This window comes from Fopius arisanus, unplaced genomic scaffold (genome assembly GCF_000806365.1).
Source record: "Fopius arisanus strain USDA-PBARC FA_bdor unplaced genomic scaffold, ASM80636v1 scaffold00041, whole genome shotgun sequence".
NCBI classification, from domain to species: domain Eukaryota; kingdom Metazoa; phylum Arthropoda; class Insecta; order Hymenoptera; family Braconidae; genus Fopius; species Fopius arisanus.
In genome coordinates this window covers 186090-212446 of record NW_011887780.1, presented here as the reverse complement: position 1 = coordinate 212446, position 26357 = coordinate 186090, and the positions used below count along the sequence as shown (strand labels likewise).

At 39.4% G+C, this 26357-nt stretch overlaps 5 protein-coding genes across 6 annotated transcripts; 2 read left to right on the top strand and 3 right to left on the bottom strand.

The window, feature by feature from the left end:
* Nucleotides 1-42: 42 nt before the first annotated feature.
* Nucleotides 43-4215, bottom strand: Strump (WASH complex subunit strump). Its single transcript, XM_011305093.1, has 4 exons — nt 3871-4215; nt 804-3811; nt 397-550; nt 43-327 (listed from the first exon to the last, which is right to left on the bottom strand). Exons 1-4 carry the CDS (start codon nt 3990-3992, stop codon nt 180-182), a joined length of 3432 nt encoding a protein of 1143 aa, XP_011303395.1. The 5' UTR covers nt 3993-4215; the 3' UTR covers nt 43-179.
* A 49-nt stretch (nt 4216-4264) lies between these two features.
* Nucleotides 4265-6756, top strand: Apt1 (Acyl-protein thioesterase 1). Its single transcript, XM_011305092.1, has 7 exons — nt 4265-4501; nt 4943-4974; nt 5059-5124; nt 5200-5247; nt 5491-5737; nt 5815-5979; nt 6064-6756. Exons 1-7 carry the CDS (start codon nt 4454-4456, stop codon nt 6109-6111), a joined length of 654 nt encoding a protein of 217 aa, XP_011303394.1. The 5' UTR covers nt 4265-4453; the 3' UTR covers nt 6112-6756.
* Nucleotides 6757-6928: 172 nt separating this feature from the next.
* On the top strand, nt 6929-8571 carry TfIIS (RNA polymerase II elongation factor). Its single transcript, XM_011305089.1, has 4 exons — nt 6929-7134; nt 7307-7484; nt 7622-7965; nt 8056-8571. Exons 1-4 carry the CDS (start codon nt 7066-7068, stop codon nt 8389-8391), a joined length of 927 nt encoding a protein of 308 aa, XP_011303391.1. The 5' UTR covers nt 6929-7065; the 3' UTR covers nt 8392-8571.
* LOC105266720 (alpha-ketoglutarate-dependent dioxygenase alkB homolog 7, mitochondrial) lies at nt 8529-9893 on the bottom strand. 2 transcript variants are annotated; one of them, XM_011305091.1, is made up of 5 exons: nt 9684-9893; nt 9345-9596; nt 9105-9278; nt 8886-9013; nt 8529-8779 (listed from the first exon to the last, which is right to left on the bottom strand). In XM_011305091.1, the coding sequence occupies exons 2-5, from the start codon at nt 9585-9587 to the stop codon at nt 8644-8646; spliced, it is 681 nt and encodes a 226-aa protein (XP_011303393.1). In that variant the 5' UTR covers nt 9588-9596; nt 9684-9893; the 3' UTR covers nt 8529-8643. The 2 variants fall into 2 exon arrangements, with proteins under 2 accessions (XP_011303393.1, XP_011303392.1); XM_011305090.1 differs by having other exon boundaries at nt 9697-9893.
* Nucleotides 9894-23994: 14101 nt separating this feature from the next.
* LOC105266711 (uncharacterized) lies at nt 23995-25570 on the bottom strand. The gene has a single exon (XM_011305073.1). The coding sequence runs from the start codon at nt 25455-25457 to the stop codon at nt 24588-24590; it is 870 nt and encodes a 289-aa protein (XP_011303375.1). The 5' UTR covers nt 25458-25570; the 3' UTR covers nt 23995-24587.
* Nucleotides 25571-26357: the final 787 nt, after the last annotated feature.

Sequence of the window (26357 nt, the reverse complement as noted above, 5' to 3'; positions counted from 1 at the left end):
GACACATCAATTGGCAAATGATTTGGAGAAAAGCCCCAGCACTAAACATAACAAGTTTTTATTAAAAACCCACATGTCCAGGCGTTTATCGGGACTCTAGGTCAGTCAATCTGCAAATTGGCTTCTACATCGAGATCATTTCAAAGCAATAACATGATGGAAGTTTTATTGGAAATACATCATTTGACTTTCTTATACTGATCGAGAACTATCACTGGAATGTGGTTCATAATCGTGGATTTCTTGATACACGCGTATTTAGAGAGCAGTTGGAGGTAGTGGAGGACTGTGGAACCCTCTGCCTCCCATTCACTCCCCATTTTGCCCCTGAAATCGTAATAAATCCTGATTAATCTTCCCGCTGAATTAAGAATTCCACTTGCCAAATGAAATTACCCATCACTCGCGACGAAGGCCATCAGATATTTACACAAGAATGAGATATAACTCTCCAATACATCCGCATCAAATTGTCTCAGAAAAGAATGAACTCCAATTGTAAAAACAACAGCATCCACAGGGTCTTGGATTTTCTTGCTCAGCAGACTCGCTGGAAAAAGACCTTGAATTATTTAATCCGCGGATGCAGACAGTCATTTTCAAAAATGGAAATCCTCTCGGGAAATTCAATCCCAAGTAGAGGAGTTTCACGCGAACATCAATGAAAATAGATTTAATCGAGTTGAGGAGCGGTAATTTATTCAATCGGTTCTGCCCTCGTACTTGTCTATTCTCGTAATCCCTTTTAAAAAAATATATATCACGTTTTTTGTCAGCTTTTTTCGTTGATTATATATTCTTACCTGTGTTCTTGCAATAATTCAACTTGTGAAGACAGGAAATTGTGAAGAGAAAGATGATGATGTCGAGATCACCTCCTTCAGGAAAATTAATATAAGTCTTGTTGAGATGATCGCTGATGCCAGCCCAATCTAACCTGACACTCAGCTCATTGATGAGTTTATTCTCCTCAGCCCTCGTTATCTCCTTGTCTCCTTTTTTCCCCAGCTCGAAGAGAAGGGCTGAGTTGAAAGTCCTGAGGGCAGCTTCCATATGTTTAGCTTCGAACTTGCATGCAGTGTTCAATTCATAAGCGATTTTGCTCCTCAATAACTGGAAGTGTCCGATTTTCAGGAGACTCTCAATCATCTGGGGAAGAATTTTCCCCACGGTGTTGGTTACCAGAGAATAAATTCTAGGAGGATTGCTCCTGCTTGATTCTGAGTTGCTGATGATTCCCCTGCACTCCTCGAGTAAATTCCCCCAGGACTTGTCTCTCCTGAGTTGCTCCACGTGCCTGTAGAGATTCCCCAGCTCGACGTACGTGTAGTGGCTCAGGAGTTTATCAAGTCCGAAGAGTCCTGGAGTTCCAATGGCCTTGAGAATCATGGAGAACACCCTGTGATCGAGAACCTCCACTTGGCTCTTCAGGTCGTACCACGCGAGACTGTGCTCCACGTAAATCGTGGACTTGGGATCAGTGATCCTGAGTAATTCCCGGGCGAGTCTTCCCATGAAGGAGGAGCCATTCCCCTCGTGGCTGGAATTCTCTGACTTCTCCTCATGCATAAAAACCTTCCAGTTTCTTCCAGGTATCCAGGAGTCCTTGCACTCGTCCTCCAAAGCCACGTGGATGATGTAAGTGATCTCCTCATGCCAGATCTTCAAGCTGTTGATGTTTATGTAGTCCTGGATGTACTGGAAGGACTTCCTGTAGCCCTCCATGACGTTCGTTAATTCCTCGAGCTTGGAAACGAGGGAATTCTTCTTCGAGTCGAAGGTGAGACCGTTGTGGAGGGCAAGGGTGACTTTCTTGATGAGCTCCTGACGAATACCATCCTCGAGGAGACGATGGGAATCCACCCGAAGGACTCCCAAAGAAACACTACGAAGGGACAGAACTCCATTCGTAAAGACTGAGACAGCATACGTCAATTTTGCCATTTGAAGTCTCTCCTCCAGCTGAGCGTAATCCTTGAGTTTATCCTTGTACAGTCTCGTGGGGATTTCCTTGAAAATATTGGTCTCCAGGTGGACGATCTGCGCGAGAAGGCCGAAGACCGTCTCTGGGATGATCTGGAGAACTCTCCGAGCATAACTCTCCAGTTCTCTGCTGTAGTACTGAGAGACTGAAGCCAAATCCCCACTTCTCGCCTGATTTACTCTCAGCAGAGGAGTCTCCAGGGCCGATGCCATCTTCAGGAACAACGCCTTGAGTTTTATTACAGTTGGAGGATTTTTCTTGATACTCGACTGTATCGTCTCCACGAAGGACTCCATAATGGTCCAGGCGTAGCAGCAGTCAGTCATAATATTGAGGGCAATCATATTATCTTCTGTAATACTTCCAGTTCTTATCATACTGTGGAGAATTTCCCTGGTGGACGTCAGGTACTGCGACACCTGGAGATTATTCTCGAGCTGGTGGAATTCCTGGACTTCCTCAAGAGCCTGCAGCAGCTGGGCTATTTTTCTGAGGTCCTCCTGTTCCAGTGAACTCACGTGTCCACTTATCTCCTTGAACCACAACTCCAGGCACTCGTTTGTTTCAATACCATCTAGCCTTCTTTTCCCACTGAATACCTCCCCCAGGTCTTTTATCCTCTCGACGCAGGATTTCTTGTTCTCCAGCCACTTGGACTCCTTGTCCTGGAGAAGTTGCTTGTACATCTGCTTGAGGTCCTGCTCGATTTGTGCTGTGCTGAGGAGAAGTCGCAGGGAATCCTCCGAGGTGTACGTGCTCTCGTTGATCACCTGCTGTCGAAGGGTTCTCGCTCTTTTGGATTCCTCCGGAAGAATTGTGGGAGTTGTGGTGTGCAGTAGGATCCAGTGGAGGGACACATTGGCCTCTCGAATTAATTTCACCACTGATTCAATCTCGTTCTCCTCGACTGAGACTGCCAGCTGGAGTTTTTCGGTTTCAATTGTCGATTTTTTCATTCGTTTACCGTATAGTTGAGAGAGAGTCTTGATATTGGATGCCTCCAGGGTGTTGTTGAGGGCTGTGCGAGCTGCCTTGTACGGTAGCCACCAGTCGCAGAGATTGATGACGAGCCCCATGTAGATACTGATGACCCAATTGTCCGGGAAGAAGTGATCGACGATCTCTCGCATCACTGCGGAGCCAGTGTGGAGGATCGAGGGCTGGAAGAGGAGGATCACCACGAGGATTGCTGCTTGGTTTGCCGAGGCGATGCTCCTGTGCTCGGGACTCGGGAAGGCCAGGGTTTGAGTGTAGAGATCGTCAGAACGCAGACGACCGATCAGCAGGTCAATGCAGGAGGAATTTATGGGGACACGTTTGAAGTAGTCCTCTGGGTAATTCGAGGGGCGCTTCAGGGAGGATTTCGTGAATCCTGTCGAACGCAGCAACATGCACACGTCGTCCACTCCAGTTGATGAGGAACGTTGTGCATGGTAACGGTAGTACGACACCAGGAGTTTCTCACGTATGTGACCCTCGAACTGGTGGTCCACCAGGAGAAGCATCACCCCGTAGAGGTACACCGATTCACACATCAGCTGTTTTCCTTCGTCGTTCAAGAGGACAGTCTCCATGGACTGCTGAATGTACGTTCCATCCTCTAGTTCATCTAGATATGTATTCAGATCTGTCACGTATTTGTGAATACTCTCGAAGGCCAGATAAAATCGTGTGAGTACATCGGAGTAATTCTCTCTGAGATTCTCATCAAGCTCTTGCAGATTCGAGTCATTCTCAATCCTCTGCTCATGAACATTTGCTGCCTTGAAGTACGCGAAATCCATGATGATTGATCCATATTTATTAACATGTGCTTTAGTCCCTAATCTGCAAGACAGATTTGCGTTTTTATAAATAAATCAGAGAAAATATTCCTGGAGGCTAACCTGAAAATTGGAGGAACGTATTCCTTCAGTCTCATCAACTCAGCGATAATAGCATTGCCCCTAGACACTAGTCTCAATAAATTCTGTCCACATGTGTTATTAATCGCTAAAAAATCACCCATTCTCAACCCCTAATTATCATTCGTATAATTATTAGCTATCGATTATTATTATTCATTGATTTGTTAATTGTATGAACAAGATAAATTTTGGGAATGGAAAAAAATATAATGACTAGATTATGACATATCCAAAGAGCTGAGAATCCTCTTTGATGTTATCGTCTCACAAATTCAATAAAAAAATTACACCCAGGGGTGGGGTGGAAATGAAGGAAAACCAAACTTGGAGCAGAGGGGCGAGAAGGGACGGAGGGGTTGGAAGGGGTGCCAATTTGAAGGGAAATCTAGGGTCCCTAGCAGTGGCATCACGTCGTAAACGACAAATCTCTCCTTCCGGATTCACTTTTCTGTATTTACAAATTTCACTTTTTTTATAAAATCATCAGTTGCTTCTCGAAGTTTCATCAGCTGATTGCTGAGTTGTTCGAGTGATATTTCATCAGTGAAATTGAAGGGTAGAAATGGGGAGCCAAGTGGTGATAACTGCTACAGCCCGGCATACCGCAACAGTGAGTAAATATTCATATTTTTGCTAATTAATTACAAAAATCGTGTGCATTGAAGAGAATAGTACAATAATAGTTGAGCCATAAGTTAGAAAAAATTAACACCTCGTCAGGTCTAGACAGGAGAAATTTCCAGAATCTCAGAAATCTCAGGCTGAAGTTAATTTTTAACTCTTCCACTCGTTTTAATCTGTTTAATTATTTTGGATTTATTTAAAGTGTTTTTGAGGGTCCACTCGATCGATTGGTTTTGGAGCTTGCGATTTATCGATTAATATCATTCCTTTGCATGTGTAATTTCATTAGAGATAAGGTGACCCAGTTCACCCAGTAATTGCAGACTCGATTGAATGTGGACTGGGGTTTTATACGATTTTGTTTCAAGGATGCGGTGGAATGTGACGTTTTGAAGATGTCAATTAATTCTGAGTGTTTTGGTTACAGTTGATATTTTTTCATGGCCTCGGGGACACAGGGTAAGATTGGGATTATTAGGAGGGGTGATTATTGTTGTATTATTTTTTTATCATTGTCGATTGATTATCTTATATAATTTTTAGGCATGGATGGGCTAGTACAATGGGATCTGTTCGATCTCCACATATGAAAGTCATCTGTCCCACTGCGTAAGTTTTATCGTACGAGAAACACGTGGGTTCATTGAAATTCATGACGTTTTACGTTCAATTCATTCTTTTCAGAGCCACAATGCCCGTCACTTTGAATGCTGGATTTCGAATGCCTTCTTGGTAACAAAAATTTAATTTATTGAATTAAGCTAATTGAATAAATTGAGATTACTGAATTTTGGGTTCTACTCTTCGGTGAATATCTCGAGACAGAGCGACATTAGAGAATTTTCGTGATGACGTTTTTTATGGGAAATTTTGAGAGCTAGAAAAAGTGTGCAATGAAGATTTCTCTGTCTTCTTTGGTTTTGGAGATATTCACGAAGATGTAATTCTATCAAATTAAGTTTTCATCTGTTGTAGGTTTGATCTTCGATCCCTGGATGCCACTGGCCCCGAGGATGAGGAAGGAATAAGGAGAGCAGCTGAGACTGTCCATACACTAATCGCGGCGGAAGTCGCTGCTGGAATTCCAACGCAACGAATTGTCATCGGGGGATTTAGTCAGGGTGGTGCACTAGCTCTGTACAGTGCTCTCACATTTCCGGAGCCCCTTGCAGGGGTGGTGGCTTTATCTGCCTGGCTTCCTCTCCATCAGAAATTCCCAGCTGTGAGGGTCACCCCTTAATAATCCACCGATAATCCCTATCCATCAATTATTCATAATTTTTATTATTCTGTGTTCAGAATGCTGTGGGCAACAAAAATACTCCAGTACTCCAGTGTCATGGGGATTGCGATCCCATCGTACCGTACAAATGGGGACAGATGACATCATCTCTCCTGAAGCAATTCATGACCCAAACCGAATTCAAAACCTACCGGGGAATGATGCATGGCTCCTCCGACGAAGTAAATTTCCTCGAACTTTCGAATAAAAATATTTAAAGCATCTCCAGTTCACCTGGAATTAATTATTAATAAATTATGTTGCAGGAAATGCGCGATATGAAGGCGTTCATCCAGAAAGTCGTCAAACCATAATGTACATGAATATTTATACCAAGTACCTATTGAACATCAGCTGTAATTATCTTTAGACATAATTAATAGCATTCAGCTAAACCAACAGCAAAGAAAAACAATAATAATAAATATAGTGATAACGAAAAATTAGTACTGAGATGTGAAAATAAAATCGATTGCGAGGGGATTGAGGGGATCATTTGAATTGTGATTTAAGGGGATTTAAAATATTGTACAATCAGTATAATCTCGCACGAGACTGCGGGAGTACGAATTATCCTTTATTTATACTGTATATATCATTTTGGAAAGATAATCGACTCAGTGCTTTTATCCTAGTAAAAATATTTGCAGGATTTAACGGCGTAATTAGTTCCATACGATAATACAAACATTGAAACATATTTTAACTAGCACTTTGGCTTCCTACGAATACATAATTCAGTCTACAGTTGTCTATTCGAAAATTCAGTTCATCGAAGTCTTCGATATACCTGGAATAATGAGATTTGTATTTTTCGCATTTTTCGTTGGATTCTCTCTTGTACATTTTTAGATAAGTCTAATTATCCGAGAACTATTTATCATGTATCTTTATATTTACGATGAATACTCTGTCTTCGAGAGAATTTCAATAAATAGGGGATTGAATTCGTGGTTTAATTTACTATTCCGAAATAAATGATAACCTCGATAATTGAGTCAATAAAATAAATTGTCCTGGAGAGGATTGAAATAAGTTGAATTGATTTTATTGAAGTAGTTTGAATTTCGCGGTTTTCGGTGGTTGATGTTGGCAGGGGTGGATCTAGTTCCTCCACAAAGCAGTAAAATTTTTTGCCCCCATCTTCTCGTTCGTCCAGTATTCTGAATGCAAGCTAACGTTGTGGGTCTAATAAACTCTCGAATTCCAAAATATAAGCGTGGTCCAAAGTAATCTCTGGTGATCTGTTAAAACCCGCCAAAATCGTGATGACTGCCGAGGAGGAAGTGATGAGGATCCAGAAGAAGCTGACGAAGATGTCAAACGGGGACGGGACGGTGAGTGAGTGAGTAAATTGCGAGTGCCCTGAAAGATGAAATTTTAACCGGGACGCGACTCTTTCGTTCAACAATATCAATAGACCCATTGCCCCCTAGATTGTGTATATCCATTTGAGGGATTATTTCACGAGGTGATTTTCGTTCTTTCGTTTATTTTTGGATTGTTCAGGGACAGGAGCAGGCACTCGAGCTACTCAAGATCCTCCAGAAATTACCAGTCGATCTCGACCTCCTCACCAAAACCAGGATAGGAATGACTGTCAATGCACTACGTAAATCCAGTCACGACGAGGAAGTCATATCCCTGTCGAAGACGTTGATTAAGAATTGGAAGAAATTTTTAAATGGTAATTCAGTTCGCATCATTGATTCCGCATTATTTTATCACCAATGCAAGCTGCACTAGACTTCTCCATCTGCTGTAGTTCTTGATGTAATGAATTAATTTTTATAATTATTGTGGTGGGTTCGATTTCGATTACAGCTTCAAACAAGGATGGAAAGGATTCTGGATCGACGAGCAGCTCCAAGAAGAAGGAGGAGCGTTCGGATAAGGGTAAGGATGACGACAGGAAGAGGGATTCGGATAGTGGGGATGTTAAAATCAAGGAGGAGAAGACGAGGAAAGACGATAAGAAGCAGACGTCTTTTCCCCCTGCCACCACCACTGATGCTGTCAGACTAAAATGCCGGGAACTCTTGGCAGCTGCTCTCAGAGTTGATGGCAAGACCATCGAGGGTTGTGCATCACCCGAGGAACTCGCTGAAGAGCTGGAGGAGGCCATCTACTGCGAGTTCAAAAATACTGATAACAGATACAAGAATAGGGTGCGATGCCATTTTAAATGACGAAAAAAAATTTTTTATTTTTCCTCTGAATAGTTCTTTTTATTAGGCTGTTTGAAAAAATCATTGCAGGTTCGCAGTCGTGTGGCAAATCTTCGAGATGCCAAGAATCCCACCCTGAGGACGAATTTTCTGGTGGGTGCTATTCCAGCAAAACGTCTGGCTGTTATGAGCGCCGAGGAGATGGCGAGTGACGAGATTAAACAACTTCGAGATAAATTCAAGAAAGAAGCAATCAATGACGCTCAACTTGCCACTGTCCAGGGCACCAAGACCGATCTACTAAAGTGTGGAAAATGCAAACAACGCAATTGCACGTACAATCAAGTCCAGACGAGATCTGCCGACGAGCCCATGACTACATTTGTGCTGTGTAATCACTGTGGAAATCGGTGGAAATTCTGTTAGAATCTTCCAGAACATTTTGTGGTGTTCTATTTCTGATGTCGAGGAGTCCTCTGGTTTAATCCTGGAGTTGCTCATTAATTTGTATTTTTTTTTCTGATCAAGAATTATCGAAATTGAAGGATAATTACGACTGTGAGTGCTCCATGATTGAATGGATTTAATTAAAGGAGTTAACTACTACAATGACGTGTTTCATGGGAAGTTTTCGAGTAGTTCCGTAGTTTCCAAGTTTGTGTACTGTTGGATTGTATTTTAAGGTTTCCGATCGCCGTCAGGCTCACTCCTGCATATTATGGAAATACGTCTACCTTTTATTATCTTCTCTCCTTGATATATTGATTCTTCTGGGCCTAATACCTCATGGTTGTACTTTTGACGAGCCACACCGCTGGAAATAAATGCCATTAAATATTATTCCGTTTATCTCATCTTATTTTTATTATTCAGAGGAATTTTATTTCAGGATTTGAGTATTTGAGGGCCTCGTCGCTCACCTCATTATATACAAGGATCTACGGGGCAGGAGGAAGTCCTCTCGACAGTTTTTCTCGTTCCCAACGAGAGTCAGTCTCATGACGCAATCTGTTAACAGACTGATCCCTGCTATCACATCTCCACAAAACTACGAATGTTAATATCAATTTATTTTGAGAATAAAAAATTAATTATTCGTGATTATTAATTATTTCTGGCAATTTTAATTAGTTAAGTACCCTGACACTGTCGACGTGGGGCTTTATTCTTCCGTCAGGAGCCAAATCCAGGACATGGACGAGCCCTAACTGGGGCATACCTGGTGGAAACGCTAGTTTCCTCACCCTGTCGATGATTTTTGTATTTTCCTCGTTCCATTTAGCTCGTTCAGTCTCTCTGTAACCGTGGATCGCCTAGAAAATACTACCGCAATATTTAAACATCTGGACAATTACCATAGATAAATAAATGGATCTCACGTCATCCCAATGCGAGAACTCGTAGCGCAGACGTTTCATGTAAGGCTCTACTTCATTAAACAGTCCCTCTTCTTCTGCTGTGGTGATAAATCCAGGAAAAATCCTCATCGTTGATAATAACTCTTCCCTCCATTTGTTTTCCTCATTATTCTCTATTTTATCTAGTGTCGTCGACTCCGAAAAGCCCCGGAAACTCCGACTCGAGGGCAAGAATTTTTTAATAAATAATACTCTCCTCAACATTTTTCTAGCCTAAATGAAAAATATAAATGTCAATTTATATTTTTATTTCTCAATTAATCATTCGAAAATAATACGATTTATTTTTGAAATGATTACCGATAATACGCACTAGTAGATTTTACGTAAGTCCACTTGGTTCGATGGATTCACTCGAAAAAATGAAGAAGACAGTCACTGGTTTATCTATCATTAATTAATTATTGATAATTAATAATTAATAATGTTTATTCATGGGGAATTGGTTGAATAGAGAAGAAAAACAGTGAAATAGGTTAAAAATATTATGCGCGCGCGGGACGAGGGGCGCGACGCATGCGTGAGTTATGCTGATGCGGCGCGCGGGAGGCGACGCATACATGAATTATGCGCGCGCCGAACAAATGAGAGAGTCGCAAAATGGTGGACGCCGAGGGACGCCGCGCGGGTGTTAGACAAAGAAAGCCGTCGAAATTCGGGGTTTACGAGGTAATTACGGTGTAATTGTTGAGTGAAATATTGTCTTGTGTATTGGTTTTATATAAAGAATCGTTTGAATATTGAAAATTTACAAAATTCGAACGATTTTTATGATTTTTCTAAAAGTTGCGTGAGAACAAAGAACTTCGCTATTCGGCGCCATGTTAAATCTCGGTATTTGTTTATTTGTTGTTGCAAAAGTGTAGAGTGAAAAGTTTATATTGTTTCTATGATGGGGTTGAGGGTGTGAGGGGGTAACGGGGGATTTTTTTCGGGAGTTGTCGGGATTTTGGGGATCATTTGTGAATTGTGCAGTGTTAATAAGTGAGAAAATCCTGTACGCGTGGTACAACACCGACTCCACGTGGGATTTGATGACCGAGGGGATGTCCAGAGGACGCAGAGCATCATCTACACGGTGAATACATCATATTGATTAAAAAAAAATTTTTTAATCCCGCGAAAATGATTACATCATGATTATTAATTTTTAATTCCCCACCAATATCGTGGGAATGATTATTTATGGCATTTTGCATAAATTTTTCAATCGCGTTCATCCATGGGTTTGAAGGGAAATGTCAAGAGCGATTTATGAGATAAAAAATGAAAAATTCCGCGGATGAAAATTGCGATAACAATGAAATTAACGGAGGGGCAAAAAATGTGGAATTAGTGGAAAAATAAAATGGTGGAGACTCGTGATTTGGCGATTGGCGAAATTCGAAGGGCAGGACAAGAATTGTGGAATGCCTGGCAGGTTCTTCTCGACTTGACGAAATCATTAAGGGGACTAAATCCAATAAAGGACCGCAACCCGGGGTTCCAGTCAGAAGAAAACATTCCCTGTGAGTCGATCGGTAGAATCGTAATCACCGTCAATGATATCGATGGATGTCCATTCGGCATCGAATTCAATCCCTAACATTTCATCCCTTCTCTGTCCCCCCTCACTTGACGTTTTTACCCTCAACTCGCGGTTAAAACTCTCTTTTCAATCGATCGGCTATTAAATTAGTTGAATAAACCGCTAAATAATTCCGATCGCGCGCGCATCAAGGCGCTTACGGTCACGTTTGAGGGAACGCCGTTGGTGAACCGGTTCGGCAATAACAAAACGAATGAACTTGAACCTGGGGGAAAGATGTATCGCATATAAATCATTAGGCCAAGAAATTTATAAAATTCACTTTGGGACTCTCGAAAAAAATGCCAACAATGTCATTCCCGATGCAATTGCTATTTTAACCGCAAGACTCCATCTTCCAACTGCATAAATATTTATCAGCACTCCGTTGACAACTCTTTCGCATTGACATTTGTTTTTATATTTTTCAATTGCATTCTACTGCTAAGAAGTACTTTCCAGGTTTCATTATTTTCACTCATTTTTTTAAAATAATTTGGTCTTTCATAAATTCATTGGATGTAACAGGTATCTCTAGCTTGGGTGTCGCGTGTCTTGGATGAGGAAATTTATTCATTCTCAGCTATGTTTATTTAATTCGAGTAATTCAAAGTGGAGACTAGTGTCTGACCACATGTAAAATGGTATATTGAATGACGAGTAGACCTTTTGGCACGTCTAATGCATCTTATTTCGATAATAATTCAGTCTCGTTTGTGCGGTTTTTCAATGTGCACGGGTAGCATTTGGGTTTTTATAAAAATAATGTCTACACGTATTTGTATTACTATTTTGTCGCAGCGGTACCTTTTTAGTCTCCTCACCTCTTTTCACATTGCGGTTAGCATCAATCGTATTGTCTCGGGGCTTTGAATCTATTGTAGGAACAATCTTGTGCTATTGTAGAATTGAAAAAGTCGGGTATAGCGTGTGGAAGTCTTGGGGTAATAGCTCACAGCACCCGCGGCTTTGTAACGTTTACGTTTTTTTTTCATTCTTTTGCATCGATTCTATTGGTTTTATTTAGTTTCATATCATTTTTTTTACAAGTCGTTGTCGCTTTTGAAATAGTCACGCCAGGGCACTTGCCCGTCGGCCCTTCGTTATGTGCATGACAAAGGAATTTTTTGCAACCCTTCGACAGACGTCATTTTACTAGTGTTTTTTATTACTGAGGGTCGGGTTGAGGGACATTTTGCAAAAAAAAAAAAACTGCCTGTCATTTTCAGAATTTCAGAGAAATCGATATATAATTTTTTTTTCTCGATAGTAAACAAATCTTATTAATCATTCCTTTAAAAAATGTCAAAAATCAAAATTTCCCTGAATTTCTTGAGCTCCAAAAAATTTTGCAATAATTCCCCGGAATTTTTAAATGACGCACTTTTTTTGGGGAAAAAAAAATCTTGAGGAGAATGTGTATCTAGTATTTTTGCCACAACTTTATCACGACTAAGTACATAGTACACATGTGAGATGATTACACGATTGAAGGGAATCCAGGGTCTGGGTAATGACTCGTTGGCCCTATGGCCTCTGCTGTTAAATCTCGCACTTCCAAAAAGTGCTGGTCCCCTCGGACCACTTGCCGTTGCTTATTAAAGGCCAAACGAGAGAGCCCTAACGCTTTGTTTGATCGGCGAATCACCAAAGCCACGAATTAAGTTGTTATCGGTGCATTAAGAAATTACCAGAGGTGTCGACTTGATTTGTTGCAGAGGGATGGGCATTGAGGCCCAGTGTTTACACATTTAACTGGTCAATGTTAATACTGGGCTGAAAAATGAATTATTAGTCGCGTAATTAAGTGTCAGGGTGGGGGTGGGAATTGAGAGTGATTACGCCCATTGAAATGTTCATTTTACAATTTGCGAGGGGGTGGTGGGAGGTGGTGGAGAGAGAAGGGGGGATGGGGAATAAAAAAATTGGGTAAATAAGATAAATGTCGATCAGTGGCGGCGAGCTGCGATTTACCAAGGGATAAAGACAGTTTCCACGTTCTTCTGACGGTGGAATCTTGGCGGGATGACGGAGGAGGGGGGAAATACACGGTAACATAAAAAGCCGACGATGGCACTGAGAGGTTGGACGTGCCTACCTATAATTGTTCTCCGATGTAATTGCCCGTGTGCTGGTGCTTCAAGTCCCTTTTCGACTCTTTCGGATTTCTCGTTCGGGGTGTTCGACGATTCCAAATGCTTGGGAAAGATTTTCACGTGTCGGCATATCTTCAGGGTTACTTTGGATACAATCTACTCCTTTATGTGTGAATTTTATCTCAAAATTCTTCACGTTTTTTTCATGAAAGTGTCGGGATCTGTCTTGTCTCTGGGTAAAAGCTGGATTTTTATTTATCGGATTTTTCATCTATTCAATTTTTCTTATCGGAATATCAATAATGATAATTATTTGATTATTCTAATTAATTATGGAGGAATTAATTAATAGACATCTATTGATTGATTGATTGATTATTGGGAATGAGTGGGAATGGAGAATTGGGGGTTAAAGGTGAAAGTGTTGGGCAATTTTGATAATGTTTAATGGTATTGGGGATTTTCATTGAATATTTAGGCTGATGGTTATGGAGATGTTGAAAGTGGTGGGTAATGGAAAGGGTACGGGAAAATGTTGGTGATAGGCGGTGATAGAGGTGGCGATGAGACACTGGAGTACGTGGTGATTCCTGGTGAGTCGCCAGAGTGGTAACGAGTCGAGTAGATGGTGAAGAAAAATTGTCGGTGGGACTTCAAAGCGAGAATCCCGCGCAATCAGAGCCCCTCCTGGTCTACCATTGCCGGCAGTAGCAGCTCAGAGTCAACTCTGACTCGTTCGTTATTCCCAATAAAACATCATTTTTTTTTTTCCCATATCTTTGGCTAGGTTTCTTCAAAAATCAATCCAGAAATTAGACTAGAATAAAAAAAACTATAACGTGCAAAGCGATTTGTTTGGAGATCTTCACAATTTTTTTTTCTTCTGCTGATAAATTTATTGAATGAGGTACACTCTGAGTGGAGTTGGACGGTGAATTTTTTAGCGGTTGAAATTTTGTTTTTATGGTGAAATAGGGAAATAACGAGGACGAGGGGTCGCTGGGGAGATCGTGTAAAAATTATTGTTGAGATATACGACGTCATTACGGGGATTGGAACTAATTACCACCCAGAAGCGACGGGTGTATGAGCCACCTCTCGAGTGAATGGTACTGAGTTCCTGACCTATCGGTATAGTACAACCCCATGGAGATGATAAAATAAAAAAAGCATTAGCTCGGTGAAACTGTGCGTCGCTACTTCACCGATTTATTCCCTCGTAACTAGGCTTTTACTGGGTTTAATGAAAGAAAATGAAAGAGTTATAATCTTTTATCGTTGGTGTGAGTGACGGTAAAAGGGAGGATTTTGGTTCTTTTTTTTTTGGTGATTCTTCTTTTTATTTTATTCACCCGGGAATCGGTGCTCTCTCTCTTTTGTGGGTTTCATGTGCATTACCCTCACCCAAAGGCGATAATGCTACCGGTTGTTGTCATCCTCGTCGTCATCATCATCATCATCATTATCGTCATCATCATTATTACTATCGTTATTCCGGTCTGTACACTCATGGCAATTATTATTACGCCAAATCTTTATTATCGGGTATTTGTTAATTTGGGATTAGGGACAAGTGGATGATGAAAATTGAAGGATTACGTTGTATTTCTTCTTAATTAAACGTCAAAGGATTCTCAGTAAATGGTGATTCATGGGAGATTGAAAAGCTTTTGCCAGAATATTTTTAATGGGTTTACGATAAAATTATGGAAATCATTATTTGGGGGGATTTGTTTTTTTTTTTTTTTTGAGAAAAAAAAACGTCAGTGAAACGAAAACGGATATCCGGTGATCATCGATTGAGATGATTTATTTCTTCTACCGATTCTTGATTTGATTGATCTTTTCATTCTTGGTTATTGAAAGACGCTGGGGTAACAATGACAGTATCTTTTCACATGGAATTGTCTTTGTCCGGGGATGTTGAAGATCTACCTGAATTTTATGGGAAAAAATATATAAAAGGATCAATGGGATTGAAACGACGGGGCGTGAACTACTGGAATGAGAGTGCAAGTGATTCGATGGATCATTCGGTGTTATTCAATAATTTTTACCCCCGGTGTTTTACCCGGGAGTCATTGTTTGTTGTGAATAAAGAGAGGAGGTGTGAGAATTTCCGCAGATTCATTTTGAGGGACCACCGGGTGTGCATTTCAGAGTTTTAGGTGTGATACATAAAATTTATAACAATTCAGTCAGAATATTATTCAAATTTTCAAATTTTACTATTTTATTCCCGCGCAACACTAAAAAATCTATTTATTCTCTCAATATCACGTGCATTCAATTGAATTTCTTATTTTTTATCTCAGATAATTTAATATTACTCGTAATTTCTGTGGGATAATCATTATCTGAAATTAACGACTGAATAGTTAATGAATCTTTTAATTGAGGTAATAATCGATTTTTTCTCGTAATTCTTAATTGAAAAATTGATTAATTATTTAGAAAATTATTACACACGTGGAATTTTGGGAGTGATGAAATAATTATTTATTTGGAAAACAGTAATTTTGGGTGATGAGGGGAGGGTTTAATTGTTAATTTAGTCAAAGCGTGTAGAATATTGTTGAATAAAATGGCGTGATCGTTAGTCGTGTCTTGGTACATCAATGAATCATCCGGGTACAAGAAGCTACAAAGGAGTACAGGTTGTAAGGATCATGCTGACAGTTAGTCAACGGTTGTTAGGAATCACGGCGTTAGGGAGTTGGATAAAAATTTAATAAGTTGTAAATTAAAAAGTTCACGCGACTATCATTTCCTTATGAGCAATCAATGCGTGATTATACGAGCGTGCGGGGTTTGTGGTAGCTCGTTGAATATACCATCCCTAGCCATCAAAAGCCTAATGATCAGTCCTGAGGATTGATGTACAGCTTGCGAAATATACTGTGATAATTGATGAATTTATGCCTTCAACATTTATTCCGCGGGTTTCCGCGATTTTGTCGATGGCTCATTATTGGAATTATCCACGGAAAAAGTAGACTTTAGGGAAGTTTTTTTTTTCAGTCGTGCCATTTTGATTTATATGCTCAAGAAAATATATATTTATTTATGCAATCGCCGGGGACAGATGAATACATTAATCTCTGGAAGTAGTGGCATATATGTGTATTTTTCTGGATAAAAAAAATTGTAATCGGAATATTTTTTTTTAATTTTCAAAAAATTTCGGGAAAACTTTTCAGAATTTTTTTTTATGAAAAAAAAATTGGATGGTAGAAGAATTTTATTTTTGGGAAAGGTTTTGAAAAATTTTTCAAAAATTTGAATAGGAAATTTTTTTCATCGTTTAGATGGCGTATTTTTTGAGAATATTGAAAAATCAAAAAAATTAGAAGAGATCGGTATAATTAAAAGAAAAAATTATATTTGAAAAATTTTTCAAAACATTTCCCAAAAACACAATTATTTCGTTTACCGATTTATTTTTTGTTTCAAAAAAAAAAAATTTCTGAAAAGTTTTCCAGAAATTTTTGAAAAATTTGGAAAAAATATTCCGATTACAATTTTTTTTAACCCGGGATGTAAGATAATATTTATTCGTTCGTTCGTTGGACAAATTGGCGGAAATATAATTTTTTAAATATTGATATTCGCCGGAAGGAAATCTTGATGAAATAGATCACTGGATCACTTCGTGTCCCTTAAATCTCCCCAATAATTAAGCACATCCCTCTTCGGTTAATAGCCAATGGTGATTGGTAATTAAACCGTTAGGTATATATTTGTAAATGAAAAGGGGGGCGGGGCTCATATATCATGTACGGGTATGGGTATTTCACCCGTTGCATTGTGCACTCGCCATTTATTACTCAAAGTTCATGTACGTAATGAAGGTTTGAATAGGAAAATAGGGGAAATCCTGTCTATTTTTAGATTAATTCGAGGGGATGGGTCACCCCTTGACTCTAGGAATTATGAATGGGGAAAATAGCAACAAACGTTTCATATCGGGTTGTTATATTCATGACTTTGTGAGGGCTCGGTATACGAATACTTGTAATTTAACTCTTCCGTTTCATTCATTCGAGACTCAACGTACACTCGATTGTTCAATGTGGTCTTCAGGTGTACACTTGAATGAAGAATAAGAAAACAATGAGAGTACCATCTTTGGGCTGTGTACTTCCGTTTGCGCAATATCCTTCCGGTTTTTGTTGCCCTTCTCTGCGTTTTTCTTTTTCCTACCTTTCTGCGCCATTTATTTAGCTGCTTTATTTATCCCTCCTCCTTTTTTTTTCTTTCTCGGTCAATGAAAAACGGAACTCCGTAATCAGGCCGAAAAAAACACTCCGACTCCAGGTTTTCTAAAAACAAATTTTTCAAATCATCTTCGAATATAAAATTGCAGAATTTTTCTAGATACAAAATGTAGGATTATTTAGTCAATAAATTCTGGAAATTTCTCCAGAATTTTTTTTTAGTTCGTAGGGGAAATTGTCAGTCGATTGTTATTGAATTATTTTTCAATTATTGTTAATTGGTTTTTTTCTTTTTGCTTTTTGTGGAGAAAATAGTGGTGAATAGGTGAAGGATGTGACAGTGTCAGTGACATCAATTTATCTTCTAGTCTCTCGATATCTTTTGTATTGAGTTGAAATGTCCAGTTAGTATTTGTCGAGGACTGGAGGTGTCCTTTTAATGGGATATGGAGACGAGGGGGGAGCAGTTAACTTATGATCTCCAGTGGATGTCGTGATATCGTGGTGAATAGAAACGTCGGGGATACCAGGGGCGATGGGCATTAGAAATCTTTGTCCAGTGGCCACGGGATAGTCTGTACTCAGGATGACTGAGTACCTGTGCTCGATTGAACTAGCCAGTTTATTTCCTGGATCATTGCCAAGGTGAAATTATTGTTCGTGATTATGACGAGACACCTTTCATTTTAAATTCACATGATTTACTCGATTTCTCGATTTTTTTTTTCGTCGGGAGAGCGAATCAGGTGGTGGATTTTAATTAGAAATTTTATTGGATTAGTGGGAAAAGCGGGAAATTGAAATTGATTATTTTTATTTTTAATTTATCAGTGATTAAAATTACTCGGTGCAGATTTTTTAAAATTAATTTAGGGAAAATTTATTTTTAATTTATCATTGATTAAAATTACTCGGTGCAGATTTTTTAAAATTAATTTTGGGAAAATTCAGGGAATTTTGGACTCGTGAGGGATTTGAGGTGGAGAATATTTTATTTATTTATGGTGAATTGGAGATGTTATTTGTGGTAAAGGAGTTGAGCAATTGGAGAGTGGAATTCTTGTAGTTCCCTTGAGCTATGAAGTTGTTTAAATAGCCCAAAAATTGGGGTATTACTCGGTTTAGCTCGTGGAATTGTTGGCTTTTGGAGGGGTTGAAATGCCCAGGGATTTTTTGGGAACAATGACACACGGACAAATTGCACCTCAAGGCGAACTCGAAATATTTACCTCTTCTGTTGTGCTCAGGGGGACGCAGTTATCGGCTCTCCTCGATTCTGGTTCTCTGCAGCCAATTCCTGGTAAATGCATTGCGAGCGACAAAATAGGATAGAGAGGGAGAGAGCTATCACTGAATTTTCGACGTCTCGTGACGCCCACATTCATAAAGTCCTCGGGATTTTGGAAATTAGCCCATCAACACTCGGGCTTCAACGAAATTCCCCAAAAGGGTTCAGTCAAGTCTGAAAATTCATTTAATTTAATCCATTTTTTCGGATTTTATCAAGCGAAAATAATTTTTCTGTGAAATTAAAAGAATAGAGTCCATTTACTCATTATTTATTATCATTACTTTTTTTTTATAATTGATTTCAATTTTTTTTAGTTAATCCATTGAGATTGATTAATGAAAATTATTTAACTGGATAAATTTGAGAGGGTGGGCAAAATTAATTTTTTTCTTGTAAATAATTTATGCGGAAGAATTTTGATTTTTTCGCGCGTCTGTTTCGCGAATTCCCGGAATTTTAAAAATCCCAGGAAAATGTTAAAAACCAATAGTTACATGTGTGAAATGTGCACAACTATTTTCTGGTGATCAAGCGAATCCGACTAGACTAGAATAAAATTAGCATAACTGGAGGCGTTACCTCCCGGCATTTTCTATTCCACTTGTTGTGCACGCGATTTTTTAAAAACAAAACGGACAGAATCCTTTCGGATAGACTCCTTGAGGGAGAAATTTAGGTATTTTTTTTTTCGGGCAATGACGGCTTGGCATCGACGGTGAAAATGAAATTTTGGAGGCAAAATAAAAATTTAACAAAAACAGAGATTTTTCGAAGCGTGCGCTCGCGCCCGCACACACTGAGAAACTAGTAAAAGGGGGGCCCCCGGGGGTCCATCTCGAGATTATTGTCTCGTGCCTCACGAGAGGCCCATGGGGCCCGATGCCACATTCGCAGTGGGCCCCTGTAAATGAACTGAAAGAAATTGATGGGGGGCGAGAGGAGAAAATAACAGACGCTGTGTCTTCTCTTTTCACATGCTCCATTTTTCTTTTTCTTCTCTCATTTTTCTCATTTTTATTAATTTCGTGAATTCAATTGAGTTTTTCAAATATTTCCGAGTTGTAAAGAATTCATTCGAAATTCCATTTTAATCCCATTTATCAAAAAAATAAATCACTCGTTCGAATTTCATTCAGATTAATTAATAATAATAATAAAATCAGAATGTCTGTTGATTTTTCATTATGAAAAATTAATAATCATGTGATTAAATTGAATTATCGGAGGAGATGGATGAGGAAGAAGAGAAAATAACGGACATTTTCGTACTTTTAATTTTTTGACGATTTTTTTTTATAATTTTACGTTTAAATGTACAGTTTTATCGGCATTTGTTGGTGTACCACACGGTGGGTCGAGTCATCTGTCGTTTTATTGTGTTTCCCGAGACAATGATCGGGGTGGGAGGGAAAGGGGGGAGGGGGGTATAGGGAAAAATAACTCCCCGAGTAACTGTAACAAGTGAGAAATATAAAGGTTTCATGAAGACGTCATCGTACGCCCACACCGCCCAGGTGTATGTGTTTACCCTGCACCCACATTTACCGAGGGTTATTTATCATTGTTGGGGGAAGATCGAGGACGAGTTATTGACTCGTTTGATTCCTCGGTTACGCCCCGCGATCTCGACCCTTATCCGCGCTTCAGACCACTTATCGATTCCATTTTTTCATCTACTCTTTTACCTTTATTTTTTGGTTTTTTTTTTTCATTTATCTCTTTCTCTTGGCCTCGGGATTTTTCATCGATTATTTTATTTGCACTTCCTCATTTTAATTTATTCGCCCGGAAACAACGTGCTGATTTACGGGAAATGGATTTTTTTTCGCGATTTCAAAATTACATTCATGAATTCATTTTTCGGAAAATTTCATTTTTGGTTTATTTTATTCAGTGGACAAAATAGATTGGGGGAAAATATTAATTTTTATTGTTAAATTGTTGTTGTTATTTTTGGGGTGATGGGGGGATTTATGAATGTAATTGAATAATCAATTCTTCTGAATTTAACGGATTATTTTAATCTGGTGGAATAGAACAATTTGTACTCGATAAATCGATGGGTTCGTTACTAAAACGAGGGGATCGTATAATGCACCCTCGAGCGATTCTCAATTGTATTCCGATGATTTATTATTTCGAAACAGTCAACCGAGGGCTAATTAAATTGAAGGGAGACTAATACCGATGTATTTTCGTAAAGTCAATCAATTTGTGATAATTATTTCAATTATAACTCCATCCCTGAATGAATTATTGATATTTTTCCAGTGAAAATTGATAATTCATCGAGAAATATCAGCGATTCTTTGAATATTCGATCAGTCGATATCTTCTCTCGTTCTCGTATCATAGAATCAGTGATTTGAGTCAGCCTTCGGCAGTCATCGGACTCCTGTAATTATTCTAGTGGCTCCTCTGATCAGAATTCGATACATATTAGATCTTCTGAAATTGGCCGATGGTTGAACACCCGCCGATTGATTATTACCGATACCAATTCAGAGAAATATTAATGATCGTGCCATCTGGTCGTTATATTTATCACCGACTTCTCTCTAATTATCATTAGGTGATTTTTTAGAGGGTATGGAGGAGGATGGCTTTTTTTTTCTTGAGCTGTCGAAAGTGGGACGATTTCGTAATTATGACGCGGTAAGAATGGCGAATAAAATCGAGACAAATTAACACTCGTTTCTGGTGATTTCAACGGTTTTTGATAAAAATAATATTCAGCGTTTCCTTGCGGATGACAGCGCGGAATAAATCGGTTGGCACTTTTGCTTGTCATCTCTGATGATTCGTTTGTGTGGACTATATTATAGTCACTCGTGTTGCACGCGTGCACTCAATTCTATCGGTGTTTAGTGCCACTTTCTGTCGAATAAGTACCATTTGCTGGTACTTTACAATATTTGCTTCCCACCGTACCGTTAAATCGGTGGCAATCTCACTGGAATGTCCAGACACTGGATTAAATAAAAATTGTTGTCATGTTGTTACCATCGGGTAGGACAAGTCCAGAGAAATTTTCATTCTCTGCAAAATTTCATACTCATTATAAATTAACCAGGAAATTAATATTATAGATCATATATCATCGAGTACTTTCCCCGGAAAAAATAATATCCGGAATATTTTTTTTTAATCTTCCAAAGATTTCTGGAAAACTTTCCAGAATTTTTTTTTGTGAAACAACAAAAATTCGGATAACAAAACAATTTTATTTTTGGAAAAGGTTTTGAAAAAATTTTCAAAAATACAATTCTTTGTTTCTCGATTAAAAAAAAAATTCTGAAAAGTTTTCCAGAAATTTTTTGAAAATTTGGAAAAAATATTCCGATTACTATTTTTTTTCCCCGGTATATCAAAATATTTTCCAAATACCGTCTGATCAAATCGGTGGTAGGAATTTCAGTCCATTGTTTAATAAAAAAAATAGTCGTTTTTATTGTTGTCTTTACGATGGAATAAAATAATAAATCGGTAGCGATTGGTAGTTTATGACGAGATGATTGTGATTATTTGTCGGTGATAATAAAACACGGGTAATTTAGGGGGGAGGGGGGCAGTGGGGGGATATATATTTAAGTTGTAGCTCTAGCTGTTGATGTCTCATCAGAGAGACCATGGGTGGTAAATCGTTGGGTGTTGCGACAATGTTATTCACCTGGGCGAGATACAAATAATCGTTGGCCAGTGCATTAGACGCAATTACCATTATCTTGGTGATTATGACAATTGTTGGTGGCCCGAGAAATAATGTTCATGGTGAGTTAGACGTCTACTTCGGTAATCTATGGTGCATTCTCCTGGTGGTGGAGAATAACCGGACAATGAGAGTGGTGGGGAAATTCACTGGGATATGATGAGTCGGGACTTCCGGAGATTATAATCTTTCTTTGGTTACGCGGTGATGAGATATCCGTATCGCGGGCTATTTATTCTTATATTTTTCACGTGTTTGCTAACGTCAACCGTTAGAGTAGCGGATTTTATGGGGAAAATCAGTTGAGTCAGGGTTGAAAACTACGTCATCCTCGGATTTTGCAGGGTAGATACACTAGATGTTCTTTATTTATTTTAATTTGCTTCAGCAGTCGTTGAAGGCATTATTCTCCTCAGATTTACCGCGTGATCGCTTTCCCATAATTATTCGTCTGTTTGAATTTTTTTATTATTGAATTTTATTAATTCATTTTATTTTTTTATCTTTTCATTTTTCGTTTTGTGTTTGAGAGAGTAAAATGGGGAGGGTGCAGGGGGTTAGAGAAATTGTCACTTGCTCGACCTGAGATAATATTCAAGGGTTATCCAGTGGTAGCAAGTGCGTTACCTGGTATCAATTTGTCCAAGACTGGTAGAACTCCCAGTGAACGCTGGGTGCACACAATCGAAGAGGTCTTTGTGCAAAAGCCGCTATCCGGCATTCTATCAAACCCATGGGTCCAACGTACCATCTCACAGGAAGATCGATTTACCTTATGCTCCTCGTGAGAGCTCGTGAAAGATACCAATTACCATGCTCGCGCCATTTCTTAAGCTCGGATAATTGGATGTGACTCTACGTCCCCTCGTCAATAGTTTCAGCGTTGACCTTTAATTATTACTATTATATTTTTCACCTTCTCAATATTTTTTTTTATCATAAATTTTTAGGGAACCCCTGATATCCCGATAGATAAAAAAAAAATTGGTTTGATATATCGAATTTCCAAAAATGTCGGGAATTTTATTCGCGTCAGGTTTTTTTTTTTTTTCATTCCCTGGAATCAGAGTAATTTCGATAATTGCCGACTGATGTTTTGAGTATCCGTCAGAGATTTTTTTATATTCAAATTTAATAACATGATATGGTGATTCTCCAATCATTTCTTCTGGTCTGAAGGAATGATTGAGCGGATTGGGATTAGCATGGAGGGGTGATTTTTTATTTTCTGAATGAGATAGAATTTTTTTTACTTTTTTTCATCGTCTTTTATTTCATTTTTCATTAACATTGCACATTCGCACTTAAATACATTTGGTCTCGACGAATAATCTTAATATATAATGTCACAGTTACACTAAGGCAATTGTTTAATAATGTTTTTTTTTATTCTTCACTGGGGAGTGATAAAAAAGTGTGCGGTCACGGGTGCGAAATATTCAACGATTGGATATAGCGGCGCGACGTGAGAGCCAACATGTTACGCTTTCGTCAGGGTGTAAGTTAAGACGAATGACGTTGATACAATAAAACATAAGCCTGTCCAGTTTGTCCTGGGGGCCCTCAACACATACACAACCATGAGTTAGCAAATGGAGATGTTACCACTGAGAACGATTAGTGACTCGTGATGTGCACCTCTGATTCTTATTGGCGCCCGCACATGTTACAATTTTTTTTTTTCACTTAAATTTTCTGAACATTGACAAAATATCTTACCACCATTCGTATTCCTTATGGAAATTTTTAATTATTAAAAAAACAGATCCTTTTGGGATAATTCATAACTTGTGATGGCAAATGGAAAATTTCAAGCCGTCGTTTATTAAAAACAAACGTTCGAGATGATGGAACCACTGGGGGTTGAAAATCCTCAGCCATCTATCATTCCGTCAGCTAGAAAGATTTCAATTTGCTCTCTTTTTGCAACCATCTACACACTCGCATCTTACCTCGCGCACAAAATTGTATTTAATTGTGATTGACTGCGAGGTGAATGTGGGACTCGAGTCCACGGTATTTACGTTTTGTCCTTTTTTTTTTCAGTCATTTTCTCCTTTTTCACTAGTTGCATTTGCATTCAATTCAGAAAATGATTATCATTCAGGTGCATTCTTATGGCGAACAGGTTTATCGTTCTTAAAGATATATAACGAAAAATCTTATTTACAAAGTTAACTGCTGCTAGAGTCGTTAATAAGTTAGAGAAATTTATTATGTACATGAACAATCAGAAAATTTAATTCTATTGAGATATTTACATGAACTTTTCTACCTTGCAATCAACAATCAGATCGATATCACAATGATTGAACGATGTGTCATCATTCTCGTTGAAGTAGCTCGTAGAGGGCTGCTATGTAGGTTTGGGCCATCTGCAGGGTCTCGAATTTGCTGAGTTTTCGGTCATTGCCTAGACTTGGTACAACGTCTCTGAGCCTGTCAAAGGCATCATTCAGACTGTTCATGCGTCGCCTCTCCCTGGCATTGGCAGCCAGTCGTCTCTTCTTCATCACTTCCACCCCAGGTGCTTGTGTCTTGATTTTCTGAACGGTGTCCTTGGTCTTCTGGATCTCATACGATGTGTCCTTCATGGTGTCCTCCATCTCTCGTCTGTACCTCATCTGCATGTGACCGTTGCATCTGTTCCTCATCATGTCTATGTCACTTCTCGGATCGTATGTGCCACCGAGATAAGTCGAGTCCGTCTTGAAACCACTGATAGCCTCCATCTTGTTGTCCTCCTGGTACATGGGTCCTTTGACAAGTCCATCGGCTACCTGAGCATCACTGATGCTCTTCTGATTGTAGTGAACGGTCTTGACGCTGTTGTAGTCGTTGTCGTAAGTGTCATCGAAGATTGTTCGAAAGTTCAATCGCTCATCGACTTCGTGGCACTTGGTTGCCTCGCGATTGTATCCCTCGTAGAACTCAGCGAAGTTGAAGGTGCTTGGTGTCATTGACGAGATGACAGTGCCAGATGCTGTCGCTGTATCAAGATTTCGATAGTCGTGGGCAGTGTGGCTGTCAATCGAGCTGACACTTCCGCAACTGCTGCCCCTTGATCTTGGGGGTTGGGGATAGGACTCCTGGCTCTGCCAATATCGTGGATTTGACTCGGGACTGCTTGCTGAACCGTAACCCTCCGAGTCCAGGATATCGTACTGCTGGGGTAAACACACGTAGCCCGTCATATCTGTCACTTATTTATTCCCGAACTTTGATCTATCATGAACTATTGATGAACCAGGATTGCTCTCGATTCTCAGTCGTTATATTGATTAAACTTGGACTCCTGGTGGGTCACTGGTTGTTGTTGATACGAGTGAGTCGTTGCGTAAACTGGCGAGTGTCTTGCAAGTATCTCGTGGATGGACCACGCTGTTTTCTCGAGAAATTGTGGTGGTGGGGAGGCTGGGCCTCAATGCGAAATAGTGGGGTGAAAAGCCGATGGGCCTCGTGTCTTCCCCTACTTGTTCTCCTTGCGGGCCCCGACGCGGGTGCTTCTTTGTGGGGACCGCAACCAGACACGCCCCCTCTCTTCTCTCTCATCTCGATCATTTTCTTTTATTTTTTCATTCCGTCTCTTTTATTACCTTTTTATGCTTTTCCTCTTTGTCTTTCACCTCTTTCACCGGATCCACAGGGAGAATTGATGGCTTCGCTGGGGGCTGATTCTACGTGCGTGGAAGCTTGTTTGTAATGTGTCTGGGATTCAGGTGGTGGTTGTGGCTTGATCGGGTGACGATTGTCTTATCATCCTCTCATCATCATCTCATCATCATCTTATCAGCAGTATCGATTGATCCTGATTTTAATTGTCATTGGAGGGGAATTGGCTGATCAATTCGCTCTTTTTTTCAACTTCGACTGGTCAAATACGCATCGTTAATGAAGATCGAGTTCGTGATGATATTTATGACTTCTCGGTTCGTCCTGGTATATAATATAATATTTGCATATGGTTGTTTTTACTGTCTCGTCTCTCGTCTTCATTCTTCTCGTTCTGGGGACTTGATAAATCGGCAAGCAACGCAAAAACTTCGACTGTCCGATTACTCTTGATTTATCTAGGATGATACTTGGGTGTAGGC